The sequence below is a fragment of the Anopheles nili genome, chromosome 2, assembly GCF_943737925.1.
Source record: "Anopheles nili chromosome 2, idAnoNiliSN_F5_01, whole genome shotgun sequence".
Lineage (NCBI taxonomy): Eukaryota > Metazoa > Arthropoda > Insecta > Diptera > Culicidae > Anopheles > Anopheles nili.
The window spans coordinates 66,474,530-66,494,918 of NC_071291.1; the positions used below are offsets into that span (position 1 = coordinate 66,474,530).

General features: G+C 46.6%; 2 protein-coding genes across 2 annotated transcripts; one reads left to right on the forward strand and one right to left on the reverse strand.

Moving 5' to 3' along the window:
* The first annotated feature begins 1,585 nt into the window (after window positions 1-1,585).
* Window positions 1,586-2,416, forward strand: LOC128728625 (antigen 5 like allergen Cul n 1-like). Its single transcript, XM_053822257.1, has 2 exons — window positions 1,586-1,873; window positions 1,931-2,416. Exons 1-2 carry the CDS (start codon window positions 1,586-1,588, stop codon window positions 2,414-2,416), a joined length of 774 nt encoding a protein of 257 aa, XP_053678232.1.
* Window positions 2,417-4,220: 1,804 nt separating this feature from the next.
* Window positions 4,221-13,740, reverse strand: LOC128721737 (STE20-like serine/threonine-protein kinase). The gene is made up of 12 exons (XM_053815519.1): window positions 13,417-13,740; window positions 12,147-12,345; window positions 11,648-11,958; window positions 11,406-11,549; window positions 10,192-10,267; window positions 7,142-10,110; window positions 6,825-7,070; window positions 6,591-6,745; window positions 6,340-6,508; window positions 6,143-6,249; window positions 5,935-6,067; window positions 4,221-5,261 (listed from the first exon to the last, which is right to left on the reverse strand). Exons 1-12 carry the CDS (start codon window positions 13,738-13,740, stop codon window positions 4,221-4,223), a joined length of 5,874 nt encoding a protein of 1,957 aa, XP_053671494.1.
* Window positions 13,741-20,389: the final 6,649 nt, after the last annotated feature.

The window sequence follows — 20,389 nt, forward strand, 5'->3', positions numbered from 1 at the left end:
TGGACGGTGAGACACACAAAAATTAAATTAATTAAAAATTACACAAACGAAAAGATTGATGATTATTGTTTTTTTTTGCCTCCAGAACCAAACATTAACATTGGAAACGCAACCCTCCTACAGTCCAAAAAACGAATAAACAACATAAGTAACGGCAAAAGTGCAAATAAAAAATGTTGGCGTGATTTAGCAAGTGCTAAACATGAAAAAAAAAACATGTATAAAATTAGTAATTAAATACACTTTCACCAACCACCAGTTATGCTTTGGCGACTACAATCTCATCACATATACACACTATCTTTACCATCTACCGATAAGAGCACACTGCGGAGATATGATTTTTAGATGGACATGAGAACATGATTAAAACATATTTGTAATAGGAAAAACAAGGTCATGATAAAATGGAAGATAGAAGAAAGAAAAAAAAGATATCAGCAGCAAACACACGATTTTTCGTTATGATAGATCTCAATAAATGTCTATTGACTAATGTTTATTCCAAACCAGACGCTTACGTCAACAAGCAGTCTTACCAGCCCTAGACATGGGATCGATCGGAAGACCTCCAAATCTAATGATAGGTATTTACCAGCGTTACCGTACGTATTTCAAAATCCCTGAAACCTGTCCTACGAAGTGGTGTCAGCAAGACGAATGTTAATTTCATGCACGTCAAGTCAAAAAGGGCATATATGCTCCGCAATCATCATAGCGATCAAAAAAGTGTGTACATGATCACACGATCATACCGGCTGGCTCATCGTCTCTTGGATCGATTGATAATAAAAAAAAACACGCAAATAAATTACGTGCATGCTTTCGTGGCACATGTTTATGAATTATTAATTGAATTGCTTTTTGAATTTTGATTAATTGCATCTTTGGCACAAGTCAGAGAAAAACCTAATCTTTCTCTTTAATTTTCACAATTGAACTGCTCAGTGTTACTATTTTATACGATCTGCCTCATTGTAGCATATTTGTCAAACTCGCTAACAGCTATAACATATTGTAATTACCCCAATATGAATAAACTGGCGTGTGGATGTAATTACGACGGAAATGATTGGAATTAATTTGACGAGCCCTGAAGGAGTGCCATTTTTTCTGCCACCCGATATCTCCATCGTGCTCATACGCGGTACATACCAATCACTGATCTTGAATTTTAAGTGCCGTGCTATTCTCTATGCTGTCTAGTCTCTCTCTCTCTCTCTCTCTGTCTGTTTCTCTCTCTCTCTTCGCTGTCCGTGATCGTGTACCATATCCTTCGGAGATCTGACAAAACGCGGCATCGCTTCTCGAGTTGCACCACGCGTCGCCACTATCAATCTTATCGACAACCGCCGCGGTTGTGCCCCAATGACGATAGCACCATCGAGCGGAGGGCGCTTATAATCCAAAAGGTTGCCATAAGTGCTGTCCCTGTCGCGAAATAGCGAGTATCTCACGCGCAATTTCCATCACTCGAGGACGAAGCGGTGCGACAGCAAAGCTGTCAGTACGGTGACAGAACCCGTCCAGAACGGTTCACTCCTGGGAGGGCTTTTCCAGCCTAGACGTTCACAAAACAAGCGCGATGCGATTTATCTTAGCTGTTTGGGCGCTACTGCTTACAACCACCGGTAGCATGGTGGTAGAAGCGTTTGATCATTGTGCCGCCTCAAAGGATCTCTGTCCGACTCCCGGTACACGCCATGTTGCATGCAATGGACGACAGTTTTCGGCAACCTGTACCGATCCAAAGTTGATCAAGATGAAGCTCAACTATCGGGAGCAAATACTGGAGTTCCACAACAGGCTTCGAAACAACCTGGCGTGCGGATACTTTCGTCGATTCGCGGAAGCTAGCTCTATGGAACAGTTGGTAAGTTGGCAGCCTCCGGGGCGCATCCTTTCTAACTCTATCTCATTAATCTCACAGCACTGGGACAATAAGCTTGCGCGGATAGCCGAATACAATGCACGCACGTGCGTGTTTGAGCACGATGAGTGTAGGAATACACGCAAATTCCGCACAGTCGGCCAGAATCTCGCCATCAACTGGTTCTACGGAGTGAACATCACAGTGTCGCAAGCACTGGACATATTTCAACGCCACTGGTACCTGGAGTACAGCAAGGGCCACCAGAAACAGCTCGATCGCTACAACGAACACTCGATCCGGGCCGGAATCGGTCACTTCACGCAGATGATACACGCCGACACGCAGTACGTGGGATGTGCGATGGTTCGCTTCCACGGTAACCGACAGGGAACGTCTGTAACGCAGTACTATCTCGTGTGCAACTACTCCGAGGGTAACCTGTACGAGCGACCCGTCTATCGGAAAGGTAGACGCTGCAGTAAATGCAAGTACGGGTGCAGAAGCGACCCGTATCGGTGTCTTTGCCATCGGCCACAAAATTAACCATCGGACTGGTTCAAAAGGATACTCGAAATCGAGCGGAAGACGACTGAGTTTCAAGAGGTTTAGCTCACTTACGGCAAGGTTTCTTACGATAACTGAACGTACAGACAGGTGCTTCATAGCTCCCCGTCCTTAACTTATCTTTAGCCGAATAATGTAAAACAAAATTTTCTAACATTTAATCTACTTTCGCATGTGTGATGTATGTCTTTTAGCTCAGAGATGACAACCTTAAAGAAACGTAATGCAATCAATTTTGCAGTGGCGTGGAAGGTGTGAAAAACACTCTCACGTACTCTGAACGCACCGACCGTTACCCCAATACAGCACGTGGTGCAAGTGCACCAGCAATGCAACTGCATCAGCTATCCGCACGTTTTAAGGCATACGTAGGTTGCGCGCGCACGTGCGTACATGAGGCGTACGAGGTGTGAACAATGAAAATAAATCAGCACAAATGAGCAATGGGTTAGGCTTCCACCTGCAGCGAGAATGATGATGATTCCCCAGACACGCTGGGTACGACGACAACAATTAACGACGATTGCAGCACGTCGAAGCAATGATTTGTCACCGATGAAGAGAATTGCGTGTTTGTTTTTATTTTTTTTTGCAACCACAATATCCTTGATCCCGCTGATACGCACTTACGGAAATTGCACGTTACCGCTTACGATTTACATTTAACAAAAAAAAAACATGATCAACCATCAACAGCTAAACGTAATGTTTCAAACAACACAACAATAAATTAGCACACAAATTCTAGCCTTTGGATGAGCGTTAATGCAACAACATAATAACAGAAAACATTTCTGAAACGAACAAACACGCTAGAGCTCGCGATCATACAAAACCACAGATGAAGAAACGTAAAAAAAAGTAACGACAAACGAACAAAAACGCCTAGTGAAAGGTGGAACAGCTTTGTTCAAGTGCAACAACAAAAAAAGGAGAAAAAATTGCACCAACCTGATTCGACATTCGAAGGCGTATAGCAAACGGACGGCACGCATTAGAAGAGCGGAAGTAAAGCAGCAAGAAGGTAAAGAGAGATGTATGTGTGTATGCGGGTGGAGAAAGGAAGAAATCATCGCCGGTGATCGGCGTATCCTTGTCCAGAGATCGCTGTTATTGTAGTGTCTTCACGATCGAGCGTGTCGAAAGGAGAAGTCATAGGAGCGGTGTTTGCACAGTGGAGAAGGATGCATGCTACGAAGGACATTCATGTTCGCTTGATCGCTGCACTGCTAGAATCGCTGTGGTCCAGAATTTCGGCTGGGAAGTCTTACACATTACATACACGCGTCGGGAGTAAGTTGGAAGCTAATTTCACCCTTCAAACTCTTCCAAACACTCTCAAACTATTCCTGCTCAACCAGCAGCTGCCGTGCAAGTGGGTGCGGTGTAAGAGAAGGAGGTGCCGCGTATCCTTTCCCATCGCACACGAGTGGTTAGTAGATATCCGTCGGTTAAGCGGTTAGTAGTTAGATTAGCATAGCAGAAGTATTGATAGTGAACTCCACGGAGCTAGTGTCCTTTCCACGCTGAAAAACGTGCTTCTCGATGCTAGTGTGTGTCTGGGTGTATGTGTGTGTGCGCCCGAGAGCGGGATTCGAGGATTGCAAGGATGGTAGGGATAATGACGAGCGGTGGTAGAAACGGAATTTTCCAATACTAGAAACCGGAACAGCTGTACACAACCGGATCCGTTATCTGGAAACGGACAATGTGCTTCTTCGTACGATACATTTGGCACGATGAAGAGAACAAACAAAAGATCATTTGGTGTTTTGACTTGATTTTAGACAACCGTATCGTCCTCTCTACTCGGTGTTAGCAACACCGGTGTGGAGGGTGACAATTTCAAACCCGGCATGCCGGATTTTCGACTTCCGTCATTCCCGTTCGTGGTTGGGAGCGGAAGTCCTCCACGAGCGGAGCTAAATGTCGTCAACCGGTTGATGTTAGCGTCGGACGCAGTGGCAAAGGTGTTCTCGCCTAACCGGGTCGATCCCCAACCAGCGGACGTCCGGCGTGGCATTGTCCCACCGGTCGGTGCGTTTGTCCGGTTGGTCATGCCCTCGAACACGTTCGCTGGCTTTCGGTTGACCGCCTGGTTGTTAACGCGTATCGAAACAACGCGATCCTTCGAGTCGGCGTAGTACGACATTGGCGGTCCACTGCGGTAACCATTTCCGGTGTAGTACGAGGACGACGTACCACCGCCATACTCTTCCCGAGCCGCTCCAACGTTCGAGTGAAGGAACGATTTGATTGGAATGCGCGTGGTTCGTGATTTCCCGGACAGTATATCCTCGGATTTACGTCGCACGTGAACGTTACCACTGACCACCGGATCGTTGGTGTGGATGTACCGTATTGCGGACGAATTCTGGTAAGCAGAACCCGCCTTGCCACCAGCCGCACCATTCCGTCCGCTCACCATCGTCGGTGGCTGATTTTCGCCCTCGTTCTCTTCCAGCACCGAATCGTACGATGAGGCGAGCGAAAGTTTGTGGCCCGAGTTGGGCGTGTTCGGCATGGACCGGGTCAGATCCGGCACCGAGTTGTGTATACTGTTCCGGTTAGTGCCACCACCACCACCACCACCTGCACCACCGGGTCCAACACCGAACGCACCACCGTTCGCCATTGTGGGAAGCGTTAGGAACGTACGGGAGCGCGTGATGTTCAGCAACCGGAGCGAGAGCGTATTGAGCGAGTTGGTGCGATTGCGCAGCTCCGGCGGCACGATAAATTCGCCATCGAACTCGCGCCGATCCACCGGACCCCAGCGGTCCTCGAGCACGTCCACCATGCGGCTCAGGTCCTTCTCAATGGCCTATCCCCGTCAGCCCGGAGGAATTGGTCGAGGTTGGTTGGGAAGGGGAAGGAGCGGGAAGGTACAGGGGGCAAAAGCGGATCGGTTTTTCGTCGCACCGTGTATCCATCCAAGGATACATGTCGTGTAAGTTTGTGTATTCGTGTACGTGTATTTGGCAGGCGTAAGAGAAAAAAAAGAAGAGGGAGCAGAAAAATACATTCGGTTACGGTTAGTTCAAATAGCTTCACTGTACAGCAAACGTTAAAATACTATCCATACGCTGGAAAAACGGGGTTATCCTGTTAAAGAAGCCAATTAGTTTCACTGCTCACATCGCACCCGTACAACATGCTACATTCAATGTACAGAGCATTGCATCTTTTATATGCCATTTAAACATTGATACGATTGACAAAGGAAGCTTCTTTATCCTTCGGCAATCGTTTTTCAGAATGTTGTTTTGCAACTTGTTAATGATTTATAGCTAACAGTCACGAGTGTTGCGAATTTAAACGCGAAATAGTTCGCGGAATCACTAATGCTAATTGAAAGAGTCGTTTGCGTTTCTGGTGAAAAATTTACGGAGGTAACGATGTTGTAATGATTCTGCATCATCGTTGTAATGTCTCAATCAGCTGTTGAGACCACTAAAATGTCCTCCAGCATGTCCATTCCGCTATCGGTCACCTACCTGTTTGCGGGGCATTAGTTGGGCCTTCCACTCACGCAGCTCCTTTTGCAATCCTTCGTCGCATTCGCGAAGCTTCGCCGTTTCGTGCTCTAGAAGCTGCTTTCGCTTTTCGTTCTGTAGCTGCTCCAGCTCTCTGCAAACGAAAGAAGATAAATAAAATCAGTAATTTTATGCCTTGGAATTCTTATGGAGATTCCATGATACGCACTTAATCGAACCGTCTGAGGTAGCTCTCAGCTCTTCAAGCTGTTTACTGTGCTTGGTTTCAAACCGCAGTTGCTCCTGGTTGTACCGTTTCTTCTCTTGCTCTTGGAACTGTGAAGAAAAACGGATGAACGATGGAAAATGTTAAATAACAAGTACACGAGAAAGTAATACGCTTCTAAACGAGCTGCAATTCGTTACCTTTTTCAACTTTTCCCGTTCAACTTCTGGATCGGTGGTCATCGAAATGCGCAACGACTCACGGAACATCATGTCGCGAGCCTTCCGCTCGGCGCGGATTCTCTTTGGCAGTGCTCGCCTCTCGATCGTCTGTCGCTTCAGCAGTTCCTCCTCCTTTCGGGTGATCATGCTGTTTAGGAAAAAGAAAATCAAAACATATTATTGGCATTGTGTTCGTTGCAATTGTCAGCATGTACTCCTCCCCAACATACCGTTTGATTTGATCCAATTCCTTCTCGTGCCGTATAATCATCTGGTGGCGCTGCATAAAGCAAATGTCCTTTACGTGACGTTTTGCCAGCTGGTGTTTATCGTGGATATGTTTCTCCTCCAGCTCCCACAGCATCGCTTCGCGTGTTCTCAATGCCTTTTGGGAGAAAAACATGTCGATCAGTGCTTTCCTTTGTGAGCATTATTCGAATGCATAGACCACGATTGCTTCTTACCGTTTGTTTCTGCTGCAAGTAGCCCTTGTCGGTGGCCGACAGTTTTTCGCGATAGATCTCGCTGATCCTTCGCAGGGCCAGTTCATGATTTTCCGACAGCGACGACAGGAACGCCTTTTCCCGCTCCTCGTGCTCGAATTCCATCTGCGTTTTTCGCTTGCGGAATTCATCTTTTCGCTTTTCCTTTGGCAGCAGGTCCACCTCCTGCTTTAGCAGTCGTATTTCTTGCTTTAAGCTGTCGCGGAACTGTCGAATGAAACGAAAGCATTATTATTTAAACACATTAGAATTGACGATGGGAGGGCTTCACTACGTACCAGCTTAAGATCTCGCTCCTGTTCGGCACGAATCTTTTTGGAGGTGTTGCGCAGCTCTGCTTCCTGCTGCTGCTCGAACTTCTCCACCGTCTGCCGATGTTGCCGTGCCAACACGTCCATGTCCGCCTCGAAGGTTCGCTCCAGCTGTAGGCGCTCCTGTTCGAATTTTTTCTCCTGCTGCTCTTTGGCGATCGCTTCCTTACCCTGCAGATCGTAAAACTGCTTCTTTTCTTGCTTCTGGAGCATTTTCAGCTCACGGAGCTCCTGCTTACGGAACAGGTGGTCGTCGTACAGCGTGTTGCTGTCCTCATCGCTATAAATCACCTTACTCGTGGTGGTTGTCACCTGCACGCCATCGATTTCGAACTTGCGCGTTCGTTTGCGTGTTTTCTTCTTCAGATTCTGCAGGTGCAGTTCCTCCTTGGTGAAGTTGCGGTTCGCCTTTTTGATACCCGCCGCACCGTTACCACCGACAGCGGCAGTTCCGGCGGCTGGACCAGTTCCGGCCGTCGTAGCACCCGCCGGTGTTGTTGTCGCACCAGCACCACCCGCATTAGCCAGGTTGGACGTGCCGGAGGTTGTCGTTCCAACCGGGACGGTGGGTACTTTCTCATCATGAAGATCCAGCGAGGGTAGTGGCTTCCGTCGCAAGGTAACCTCATCTTCCAGATCGGCTGCTGCCTGCTCGCGACTATCGTGACTAGTGGTGGTTGCAATACTCTCCGCATCGCTACGATCGTGCAGATGCTTCGTGGCTGCTGGCGCAACGCCGCTGCTTCCGGTACGCTGGTGGTGTTGATATCCGCCCGTGACCACAACACCGCCAGCACCGTGCTGATGCATATGATAATTCTGATGGATTGGCGTGCTAGCCGAACGTACCGATCCACCGCCTTCGAGCGAACCGACACTGCTGTCCGGGGAAATCCGCGACTTCTCGATCTTCCGCTTATTCACTATGATATTAACATCCTCGCGGCTCTGATGGAACTCAGTGCCGTTAAACTTATTGCCATTCAACACACCACCGGCACCGGCGCCTGCCTTACCCGATTGGCTTGGCAGGGAAATCGACGAACCCGATGGGGATCGTTGTTGCTGGTGCAGATGATGTGAAGCATGCTGTTGCTGCTGCTGTTGCGGTGGATGCTGCCTACCGCCGACCACAATGTCCACCTTAACGTCGTCACTAGATTCGCTAGGGCCACAGCTAACATTCGACAAGTCACTGGTGGAATCGTGGTGGTAATGATGCGGAGACGAATGCGGATTGTTGACCAGTTGGGGATGATGCTGAGAGGAGTCCTTCACCTTAACCTCCTCCTCACCCACCGTGACCACCGATACATGACTAGTGTCGAGCAGCAGTTTACTGCTGTTGTTTAGCATATTATTGCCGCTGGTGCTGAACACGTCTCCATCACCGAACGCATCCACATCCCGATCCGGAAGCGACGCGATCAACTCATCAACATCGCGCCGTTCGTCGAAGCCGGAACTAACGATAAGCACCTCGCTTTCGTCCAACTTTCGTGCGATCGCTCGACCACCGCCAGCCGATTGTGACTGCGTGCGGATCGGTTGGTGACGTGGTGACACATTTTCCAAGCTGTCCAGCGATTGGAAATCGTCGTCCGTCGATGACTCGTTGACGTGGGTTTTATTCAGCTCGTTCGATACGATCACAACCTCATCGTGGGGACCGGCCGCCGGTGGAGATATGACACGCGAGCGGCGCTGCTGCGACGATCCGAACGATTTCGTTGACGATGCTGAGGATGAGCTTCCTGAAGATGCTGCTGCCGGTGCCAGAGGTAGCGAGTTATCGATGATTACCGGCGGATGGCTTGTGACCACGGTCACCTGTGCCACGTTGCTCGCCAAGCTGTTCGAAGGATCGGCTAGCACGGTAGCATCGTTGATGGTAATGGATGTGGTCGACGACGAAGACGAGGTGTTCATTAGTGTGGCATGGTGAGGCAGCTGGTGGCGCACTGAGGACGGTGTCGATGTAGCAGTGACCATCTTCACCCCATCGTCTTCACCTTCGTCCTGCTGTGTTGAAGGCGGATGGACCGCTCTCGGAATGGCAACATTATTACTAGTGTTAGTGAACGCTAGGTTCGCTTTCGGCGACGAAGGATACTCGTTGATGCTAGCCGATGGTTTTGACCCAGGAGGGGTAGAAGCCTTGGGACTTGGCATCCCACCGAATGGCGGAACTGGCGCGTGCTCCTTTCGGGGAGACTTTGTTTGCTCTTCGACCAGACCACTGCTTCCCATACGCATCAATGCTGGCGGAGGTGGTGGCATAGCACCGGCCAGTGCCATCGCATCCGGACGATCGAGTGGCTTGCTTGTGACGTCGCTTTCGGTTGGCGTTTGTGGCGTTTCCGGTGGCGTTGGAGGAACCGAATCCTCCTTCGATACGGCCAAACCTAGAGGCAACATCGCATGTGGTTGCTTCACCGTGGGCGATGTCGGTGTTAGAGGTGGCGGTGGAGCTGGTCCCTTTTTGACCGCTGAACCAGAAGAACCACCACCTACAGCCATTTTCCGCTGTTCAACGCTGATCGGGTCCTGAGCTGGATCTACTACGGATGGTAGCTCTGCAATGACCTCCTTTGGCACCGGTAATACCGGTGCGGGAACATTTACCACGGCCCCGCTAATGTTCGATGAAGAAAGTTGCGGTTTGATTGCTGAAGGTGGTAATGTTTCAACACCACTCGGTACTATTGATGCTGCTGGTGGTGGAGGTTGGGCTTTCTTCGGTTCCGGTTTGGTGTCTGTGCTTGCTGGAATCGATGGTTCCGGCGGGACTGATCCAATCGATCCGGCGGCAGCGGTAGGGATCGGCATCGTCGGGCTAATCTTCGATTTGCTAGGATCATCTTCGGTAGTAGGAACGGGCGTAGACTCTTTCGAATCCCTGGACGACTTCGATAGGGACGTTGGTGTATCTGGAACTGTTACGATAAAGAAAATGATAATTATAGTATTCATCGAAAAACACACTGCACATTCATCTATGCGCTTTGAAAACGTACGCTTATCAGTTTCTTGACTCTGCAGAGAAGAAGAATCATCATCCAAGTCGAGAGGAAGAGCAGAATTGCGGGGTTCCTGTAAGGATGAGAGAGTATAACGGAAGAAATAGATATCAGAAAAACGATTCACAACGAACATTTTTGGCATGCAAAAATAACATGCAAAAAAGACAAATTGACTTGTTTCAAAATATAAAAACTACAATACAAAGCAATAAGAGCAATATCGAAAAAACAATCGCAAACTATAAAATGAAAAGTTAAGCCAAACTAATTTTGAAAATAGTGTTACAAACGGTAGAAAACGCATTGTGCAAATCAAAATTTAAATGTTACAAAAACATGTGAAGAAACATAATGGAAAGATTTTGAACTACGAAACTATTGCCAGACTAGACGTTTACGCACTACAGTCCGATTTTCAGTTTCCAAACTCAGATTTGAAGGATCAGATAAATTAGAAAATTAGGAATATAAATTTCACACTACAAGAGAACAAACGCGACGGGAACATCATCAATTTCAAACTATGTTCACACGAGCAAAATGATATCGCCAATACCCGTGGTACGCAAACGCTAAAGATAAAGAAGATTGAAAGCAACATTTTTTTGGAAATTTTTTGTACGTTCCCGATTGTAGAATGAACAATCTCCCATCCTTAGCATTTGCATCTTGCCACCGGTTTGTCGTGAATGGCTGCATACATAGGAAAACGCTCTCAAGCGAAACGAAAGTTACCGACAGGATCAATGACTATACAAACAAGTTCACACATCACGCTCGAAAGGAGTTTCGAAATCGGGCTGCCATCATTCAGCAAAAACACTCTAGTCTGACAAAACTTACCAACCCTCTGATAGAGCGATCTGCGTTTTGCTTGTCGTTTAGCTTTCTAAGATTCGCGGGCCGTGAAGCGATTTGGTTTTGGTTTCGGTTAGAAAGGTTTTGCGGTTTGTCAATTTGCGTGATGTTTTTTTTTTGTATTGTTTTGCATGATGTTAGGATGTTAGTATTTGAAACGATTGTTGCAGCGTGCGTCGGAGAATGGGTAGGAATAGAGTGAACAAAGATGAGAGATGTTACGATTAGAACATTTTAAGCGCTAAGTGTAAGTCGTTACGCTTCAAGTCTAGAAATCCAACACGCGTAGGATTGAGAACGAGGCTAGCCCTTAACCGGAGCAAGGACACCACTAGAAGTTTACTACACACCTCTGCCTCCTCGTCCACCAGCTCCTCCTCGACGACATCCGCCTTGTACTCGAGCAGCAGGTCCTTGATGGGTTTCGAGTCCAGATTGCCGCTGATGAATGGTAACCCCATAAGCACCTCGGTCGATGGCCTCTGCTGCGGATCCTGTTTTGCAACAATCGAACGTTACACATATATATATAGTACAGTACGGTCACGGTTTAGTGAAGCCGAACAATGTTCGATTCTCGCCCCAAAGTTACCTTCACCAGCGTGCGCGCGAGAAAGTCGTTGAAGTTTTTCGTCCACTTCGACGGTTGGTCCAGCTTAGGTGGTTCGCTTTTCTGGATCTTAAGCAGCACCCGCATCGGGGACATTTCACTGTTCGGTGGTTCCATCTGCGCGAATTCGATCAGCGTGATGCCGAGTGACCAAATGTCGACCTTGAAGTCGTACGGATTGTCACGGAACGTTTCGCACAAGACCAGCTCCGGCGCCATCCAGTAGGGTGTCCCGATGAACGTGTCGTGCTTCTGCATCGTGTGCTTATTCTTGGCCGAAACGCCAAAATCCGCTGCAGCCCACCAAGATGGAAAGGCGTGTGTATGCAAATCGAACGTCGAACAGCGCGTGTACCGGTCCGGAGCGAATTGCAGGAGAGAGAAAAACATTCGTACCCAACATTCGTTAGTGATCATTAGTTTCGCCTTCCCGCCAACTGACTGCCTTGCTTTTCGCAGAGGCTGCTTCACCCGAACATACCTAGTTTAACGCCACCGTCCATCGTCAGCAACACGTTGCCGGCCTTCAAGTCCCGGTGTATCACCTTGTTCTTGTGTAAATGGTTCAGTCCAGCGCACATGTGCTTGCACACGTAAGCAATCTGCGCCTCGGTGAGCGGTTTCTCCAGCTCCACCATAATACTATCTAAGGCACCGCCATCACAATATTCTATCAGCATCTGTGAAATGAAAATATTAATAAAATGTTGTTAATGGACTGATAGAATATTCGACATATTTGATAGGAACCATGCTTCACCAAAATAGGCCAACCTACGAATTATCGTTGGACCTTAACCGATGGATGGCTTTCCAGCCTACTTCCTGCTCTACCATATTTCCTCTCGTTCTATTTTTATATTTTTCCCTCTATTATTAAACGATTTTTACTGCCTGCACAAAAAGCAAGGCATCGTTCCGGATGCTTGTGAATGGAGAGAAGAAGAAAAAAGTAATCCCCCCCACTCATATCTATTCGCAGCTCGATCTCAACGCGCAAGAAAAACCTAATGGCGAATAAGCAACGTTTTTGCCATGAAATATGAACCAAGTTCATGTGCTTTTTTTTTGCTTCTGCACTCCCGCCTCAAATGAATAACAATAGCGCACATCCAACGCATATATGGTTGCAGCTGGTTGGAACTGTTGTTTTGATTTCCCGTCTGCGTTCTCCGTTTAGCCACCACCCGATGGTATATTCATCCATCTTTACGCCTTCTTCCTTCTCCTTTAATTGCACCGTGAGTGTCGTGCAAGTATGCAAAACATAAAATAATAACGGAACTCGCCGTCGTCTCAAGGTAACATGCTGAAATGCATCGATGAGCATATGGTTTATCGTGCGTTTCGCACTTTTTTCCACACTACCTAGCTCCGCCCTGGTATAATTTTTAATTACAATCCAAAACCAATGCTTGCAGCATATGGGTAAAGTTTTTTTTAAAGAACAACTTTAAAGAATGATAATTTAAAAAACAACATTATTGATTTCATAGGTCTTGTAACAAAATTGATTGATTTTGAAAAATTGATTTAAACTGTACAAAATTAATTTCCCTTTGTTTGCTGAGTTCAAAACAATACGTTTGAACATGCAATTAATTTAGCTCCACTTCAAATCAATTATTATGCAACCATAACTATAACCGATTACCAAGGGTCACCAATTTCGAGACTAATCAACATTACAGGTAACAACAAATACGTTTGTTCCGACCGCAAATCCCTCCTTCCCTCAACCCCTTACTTACCCATAGCTTGTCGTCGATCGAGAACGCCTCGTACAGCCCGACAATGTTCGAATGCTTGATCTCAGACAGGATGTCAATCTCCACCATATGATCGCTCAGGTTTTCCTCGTCCTCAAGCGTACACATCTTGGCCGCTGCCAGCTGTCTCGTTTCTTTGCTCTGCGCCTTATACACCTTACCGAATGCGCCATCACCGAGCTCCCCGATCATGTCCCAAAAGTCGGTCGGATCGGTGTCCATGCGGATGTTGTTGAACAGGCGCTTCTTCTTCGCCTCCCCACTGCCGAAGTGCAGCACCTTTTTCAGGTTGCTTAGGAACGACATTTTTCCGGATTTCACTGCTAACCTAGCCGAAAGATAAAATTTTCACCGAACCCACGCAAAAACTAGAGCTCTCTCTCTCTCTCTCGGGGTTCACACTTTTATTACGCACTACTTCTTGATGCCTATGCCATCACCGGGCTCTAGGAGCGTCTGTTTGTTCGCTAGCACACCGTCACACACCGTCGGGCACTTAATTCTGCGACTATGAAACACTACGTACTACAGCGCAAACAAAAATGTGTCTGCCTAAAGCACACGGGCTTATCTACCGTGGTGATATCACTAAGTATCCGACAAACATTATCTTTCCACGGTGGAAAACTCTCAATTAGAGCTTCTACGAATTGATAAAAGTCTGCTGTCGCCACCGGATATTCACGAAATATATTTGCTCTTGCTTGTTTTCACATACGAATCCTCCCAGTTGATGAAAGTGTCTCTTTCCGGTGCCTCAATCTCTCGTCAAAGTTTCCGAATGACCAAAACGAGATTTGTGGTGTATGAACCTGTCAGCTAAATGAGCGCTGCTGCAGCAAAACCCTTTAATCTTATCTCCCGCTGTGCGCACGGTGTTGTTAAAAGATCGTCCCAAAAAGACGCACCTTTCATCGCCCGTTGGTGAAGCTGTGGGTGAACATAATTGCCCGGACGGCATCTACACGAACCGGCTCGAAGCTGGCCACGGACGGGGACTGTCCCGCAAACGTTATCGCAGTGGCTCAAGGCTGCATCGGTGCAGCTGCAGTTGATGGGATCGGTTTGCTCGAGCGCATCCTCTCTGCGTGCCATTTTCAGTAGCACACTGCCCGAAACTCAAACAACGGCGCGGGCTGATGAAAATCGTGAGTTTTCCCCCCCACGTCACATGTTTGGCGGGCTTCTTTTAAGGGTGGGCAGGTCGGTGTTCCGGGTTTGAAGGAGGGAAAAGACTGCATGCATTAACAACACGACCGATAATGGGGCGCTCATAAATCATCCGCGCAATTTGTACGATGATGGAGTCCAACCGTTGCTCAGCTGTATAAGCCTTGTTTCCCTATGAAGGTTCTAGAAGGGAAAAAAAAACGAGAAAAAAACACAAACCATATTAGTCAAACGTTTTTGCCGCACCAGTCATGAATCATCTTTATGTGTTGCTGATAAAATTAAAATGCTGCTCCGAAAATTAAAAAAAAAATGTAAATAAACCAACATTAATGGTCGGCACTTTTGTGGTGTTGGTTTGACCTCTTCACACACGCATAACCCGAGGAGGGCAGCTCGCGAGCAGAGAACCATGCTTGGTTTTCTAATTCTGTATCAACATTTGCCCCTTTTCGACCCGCGCGTTGAGGAGTGTATAAGTGTTTATTTATCTGGTTGCGAGATAAATAATGCCAATTATAAATAGTGCTAACAGACAACCGAGCGCGGTTTTTCGCGGGTGGTATATATGTGTAACGTCGAAAGAACAACAATCACCCGAGCACGGTTTGATGGAAAAATACCATGAATCAGAGATCGGTTGGATCGGAAAAAGGCGAGTAGTAAAAACTAACAGCGTACCAACCTATCGTTCAACAGAAAATAGGGGGGGAAAAGATTGAACCTCTAAGCCACTCAGAAAAGCCTACGTCTTCTGTATGGAGAGTTTCTGTTTGGCGTAAATAAACGAAAATCCTCCCGTTAGGATGATCCTACATTGAATCGTGCATAATCGTAATTCTCCACTTACGGATAAACACTGCAGCTCGAAACCAATTAATATCCCGTTCTCACGCACAAAACACCCTTCCTCCCGTCGTGCTCTAAAGCCACAATGCACATTATTCGTGCTAATAAAACTGTGAAAACCAATTGGCCCGCACGCGGTCGGATGGTAGCATCGGTAGGTGCGAAATTATGTTGTTGTTTGCACCGCGAGGAAGAAGGTTAAAACGTTTGCTTACGACAGAAAAAAAGGCACAGAAACACAGACTAACCGGCGGCGGCAGCAGCGTCGGTGGAAATGTGCGGGAATGAATGGAAAGAAAAGACAATTGATAGGCGTTAAATTGAGGTGCATTTCCCGCAGCAAAAGAAAACCTAGCTGCGCCGCACATAATGGCAAGATTACGACGAAAAGCCACGAAATAGAGAGAGACAGAATTTACCTAATTTACACCGCGCAAAGTGTGCTCTCACGCGTTAACGACGAGCAAAGAGAAAAAAACAAGGTGAAAGATGCATTTAGACACTTTGGACGATGCATGCAAATACACGGACTGGTTGAAGAGAGACATTAAACACGTGCGAAACGATCACATTCGTGTGTTTCGAATGATAATAAAATTGTAATTTGGCAAACAAGCATGAACCGTTTCGAAAACGCATTAATAGTTGGAATAAATAAGCGATGTAGGGTGGTCGTAAATTTGTATCATCATTAGCATTATTAGCATCGTATAGCTTCTAATTGAAAGGCTATATGCATAATGAAATGCTCGAATGATCTTTCAACAACTTTTTCATGATGTTTGCGACTGTTTTTCACATTCAATTTAAACTCGAATCTCCACAATTCTTGCAATTTAAAAACATATTAAATCGCTTGAGAAGTTTGCTCTTTGCCATTCATGTATATAAATAAATGAATGCTTATATAACGCACGTTACTAGGCCATTGATCACATGCCTTTGCAGTTGTTTTATGGACAGGCACGTACAGCTCCGAGAACAAGTTTCCAGTTTGATTACTCAATTCAGCCAGCGAGAACATATTGCACCTTCTGCAGCAGCAGCTTCCAAAACCTGTCATCTCTAAGCGCTTGACATTCTGCTCATTCATTAAAAGAAAAACGACATCCGATTCATCGGTTCTCCTCCCACATTCAAAAGATTTGAAAAACTAGCATCCCACGTATTTATTAGCTACAAAACTATTTCGCTACGATCCACCGTCTCGAGACACCCGTATGAATGAAGCCGTTACTGCTGACGTTGCAAAACGTTTTCCGTCACACCATTTTGTCCTCTTCCGCGGCTTTGTGCCGCAGCAGTTCTCGCTTGCAGCACGCCAAAGTAGAGGAAAGTAGCGTTCGAAAGCGCTCGAGTGCGAGTGACCGAGTAATGCGATACACGATACGGTTTGAAAACGATCAGTTCCAATCTCCAGCGCGTAGCCGGTATCTCCTTACATAATCGATAGAGTCTCGACCCCAACCGTTAGACGCTAGAAATCCAAGATGACGATGTCGTTGCTCGTATCGTATTGCCGAAGCGAATAGCTCTACTCTACGTCGAGGTACACGCAAGGGTGACCCCCTCGAGTATATCTACAGGTGCCATCTTCCTTTCGTGTCAACAGGCGACTTCTCCAAATCGTGAAGCACCAACAGCAATCGGCAGGTCACAAGTTTATACCCACGAGTCACGCAAACACGCGAAACGTAGCCTTGCTATAAAACATCGCAGCCATAAAGAAGGCTTTCCAAGGACGCCCAGCTCTAACAAAGCCCCGGGATTCATTGATGAAAACATGTCTCCACGGTTCTCACTGATCCAGATGAACGAATGCAGAAAAGAAATTGTTACATCATGGAGCGCGCGTAGGAAGCGTGGACCTTTAAATTAAATAGGAGCCGACTTCTTTAGGCGACTCGACGAGAGCTACTAATTTAGTCGGCATTTTCGGGGCTCGTTTAGCGCTAATGGGCATCGGGGCGACAGTTTTCTCCACCTCACCGAGCTAAACCGTATCTTAAGAGGTACATTAGATGACCAATTTAGATTAACACCAGGGCTTCGAAGCCGCGAACCCTTAGCAGGGAAGGGGATAAAGAAGGGAAAGAAACCCTCCCCAGACAGTTACATCACCGCTGGTGAGTTGCATGTTAAAGAGAGCTGGTCGGTATCGAGGTGATATACTTCCTACGATTAAGGGTTCAACCTGCACTTAACTTCCTTTCTATGCGCTGCTTGTTTGATTGCCAAACAGGCACAGTTCGTTCCCGTGTAGCCGTTGTCCGCCGTGAACTCTTCGTTAACTGATGCTATATCATGACTTTCTCGTAAGCTGATTTAATCTCCCTCGTGATGCAAAGTTTCAGAAGCAGGCAGATTGCTGACCGAATGACATTTGTTAACCCCCACATTTGAAAAAGGAGAAGATTTAAATAAAAAAGGAGAATATAGCGAGGGATTAAAACAAACCAACAACTTATCGCTAGTTTAATTACACCATCAAACATTTGTTTATAAATTTAAAATAGAAAAAAAACCACACCCCATCCGTCAGCGGATGCAATGACCCACGGAGGAAAAAAAAACATCAAGGACGGTGCAAACATCGCCTTCGCTTCGCTACATGTAAAAGACAAGCTTTTTCTCTACATTCAACATGTGATTGCGATCGCTCACTTTAAACGGTGCCCTGTGGGGCAGGATTTCTACCTCACCTTAAAAAAAAGGTACGTCGATTTGACGGGAGTGTGCGTGCGTTGAAACACGACCGAAGAGTGGAATGGCAGCGAAAAAAGGAGATACAATTAATTGCTTTAAAATTAAATTCCAATGCGCCAATAATGCGTAACAGGCTAACGAACACGAACGGCACTTTTCTTCGCTTTTTTTCCACTCGCTTTGCCCCCTCCTCGCTCATTTTCTCGAACAGGCCACCAGTTGAAAGTGAATTAGATTTGGAAAGGGAAAATAACGGAGCTGGAAAAGGAGTGAACGAGAGGAGCGAGAAAAAAAACAAGGCACACTTGCTCAATCGAATTCCGTGCGCCAAAAAAAAAAAAGAAACGGAAGCTTCGGAAAATGCTATCGATCTCAAATCTGCTCCATCGCTGCCGGCAGGAAGTAACCGAAATGCGTAAGGAAAGCACAGCAAAATTAAATCAGGTGAAAATGGGGCCCACAAAAAGGAGGTTCGGGATCGAGTCTCCCCTCCGTTCCTCTTCCGGTTTGTCTCAAAGGCACGCAAATGGTGAAAGTGAGAAGGTCAACCCAACGTCAAGGGTGGTCTCCTCCCAGCTCCCGCTCATTTGCAACCAAACACCCGATTTGAACGAACGCAGACAACGTTCGCTCGGCGGAAGCCCGAAGGGCTGCTTTCGATCAACACACGCCCAAAGCCTGGGGCCAAAGAGAAGCCCAGCCAAGACTACGCCAAGTCCCCCGAGGGCAAGGCAACCAAGCTGTATCTTAGAGACCCCGATAGCTCGGTGTTGGCAGCTCTCCCTCGAAAACAAAATTCCAAACCACCTGGATGGTTACCGACCATACTGGGCAGGCCCCACAGGAAAGCCAGCAGCGCAGTAGTTGGGTCGCTTTTTATTTGCAGGTTAGCTGCTGCCTCAAGGGAAGGAGCCTGCAGTGCGAAGAGAGACAGAGAGATAGAGAAGTAGGGTTTGTTTGTGCTTTCGAGGCACATACAAGGTCCACTTTTTTGCCCTCTTCAAATGGTGAATGGCGAGCGGGCGAACGATAAGGCGTACGATCGCGTCCGGCTGAGATTTGTCGTTGGGCTGACAGTGTGTGGCTGCACAAACACCACCGACGGTCACCCTCCTCCTGGGGGCTGGTTTCGAGCGATCGCCTACCATTCATTCCCACTGTTACGCGACTCATTCACATCTCTCGAAAGAAATCAACCTGCGCCAGCCAGCGTGCCTTTTACCGTCAGAACGCGGGATCTTTAAACGAGGTCTCCGCAGCGGGGAGAAAAACGCCTAATTGATATTGGGACGCAACACTCATGCACACATACACATGGGTGCGTGTGCGAGAGAAGACAAAGCACGCTACTTTACGTTTCCCTACCCTTATATGCCGCCTTTTAACTGTTGGTTGGCGGGCTTACAGCTGCCCAAGAATTATGCCTCCCTTCTATTTTGAAGGGTTAGAATTTTCTTCAACTCCACCGACACACGAAACTAGCGGTATTTGATTTTCTCGCTAGGGGTGCTTGTTTTTGGAACCGGAAAAAATAAATATATATATATATATATACTGGCCCCAAACCATGGGAAACAGTTAAATTGTTTTACGGCCGAATTTTAAATCCATCACCTGGAACATCGGCCCGGCCGCTATCGGACACCGGACCGAGTAACGATCGTGTTTGATGTGTTATTAAACATTTTTCCACTACTCTCTCCCAGGCGGAGCGTCAAAAAGGGGAAGCGCATAGCGAAAAGGGAACGAATGGGCCCATAAAAGGTTTGTGGCATTTTTATGTTAACTGCACCGGCGAGACGGTCAGAACGATCGCTTCACTGCGTCTTCCAGCCGTATACGAAGAACTAATTGAGCCAAATCACTTGAAAAGAACTCGTTCATCAGTTGAAACAAAAAAACAATCATTTGTTTTAAGGAAATAATTAATGCTTATATAAAAGAAAAAATATTAAATTCAAAATGCAAAAACAATCAAGATCGTTACTCCAAATATTATAAAATTTAAGATCTAGGTTACAATGCTATGATATAAAATCATACAATTGTTAAGAAAGATAAATGTAACAAACTGGCTAGAATAATAAACTGACTAGAATAATTAAAAAAATAAAAATTACAAAATCAATTGAAATCGAAAAATATTTAAAGAATGCCTTAAAACATGTGTTTAAAGATGAGTTATCAGATATTTATCAACCTCCATCTGCATACACTGTTCAACAATCGG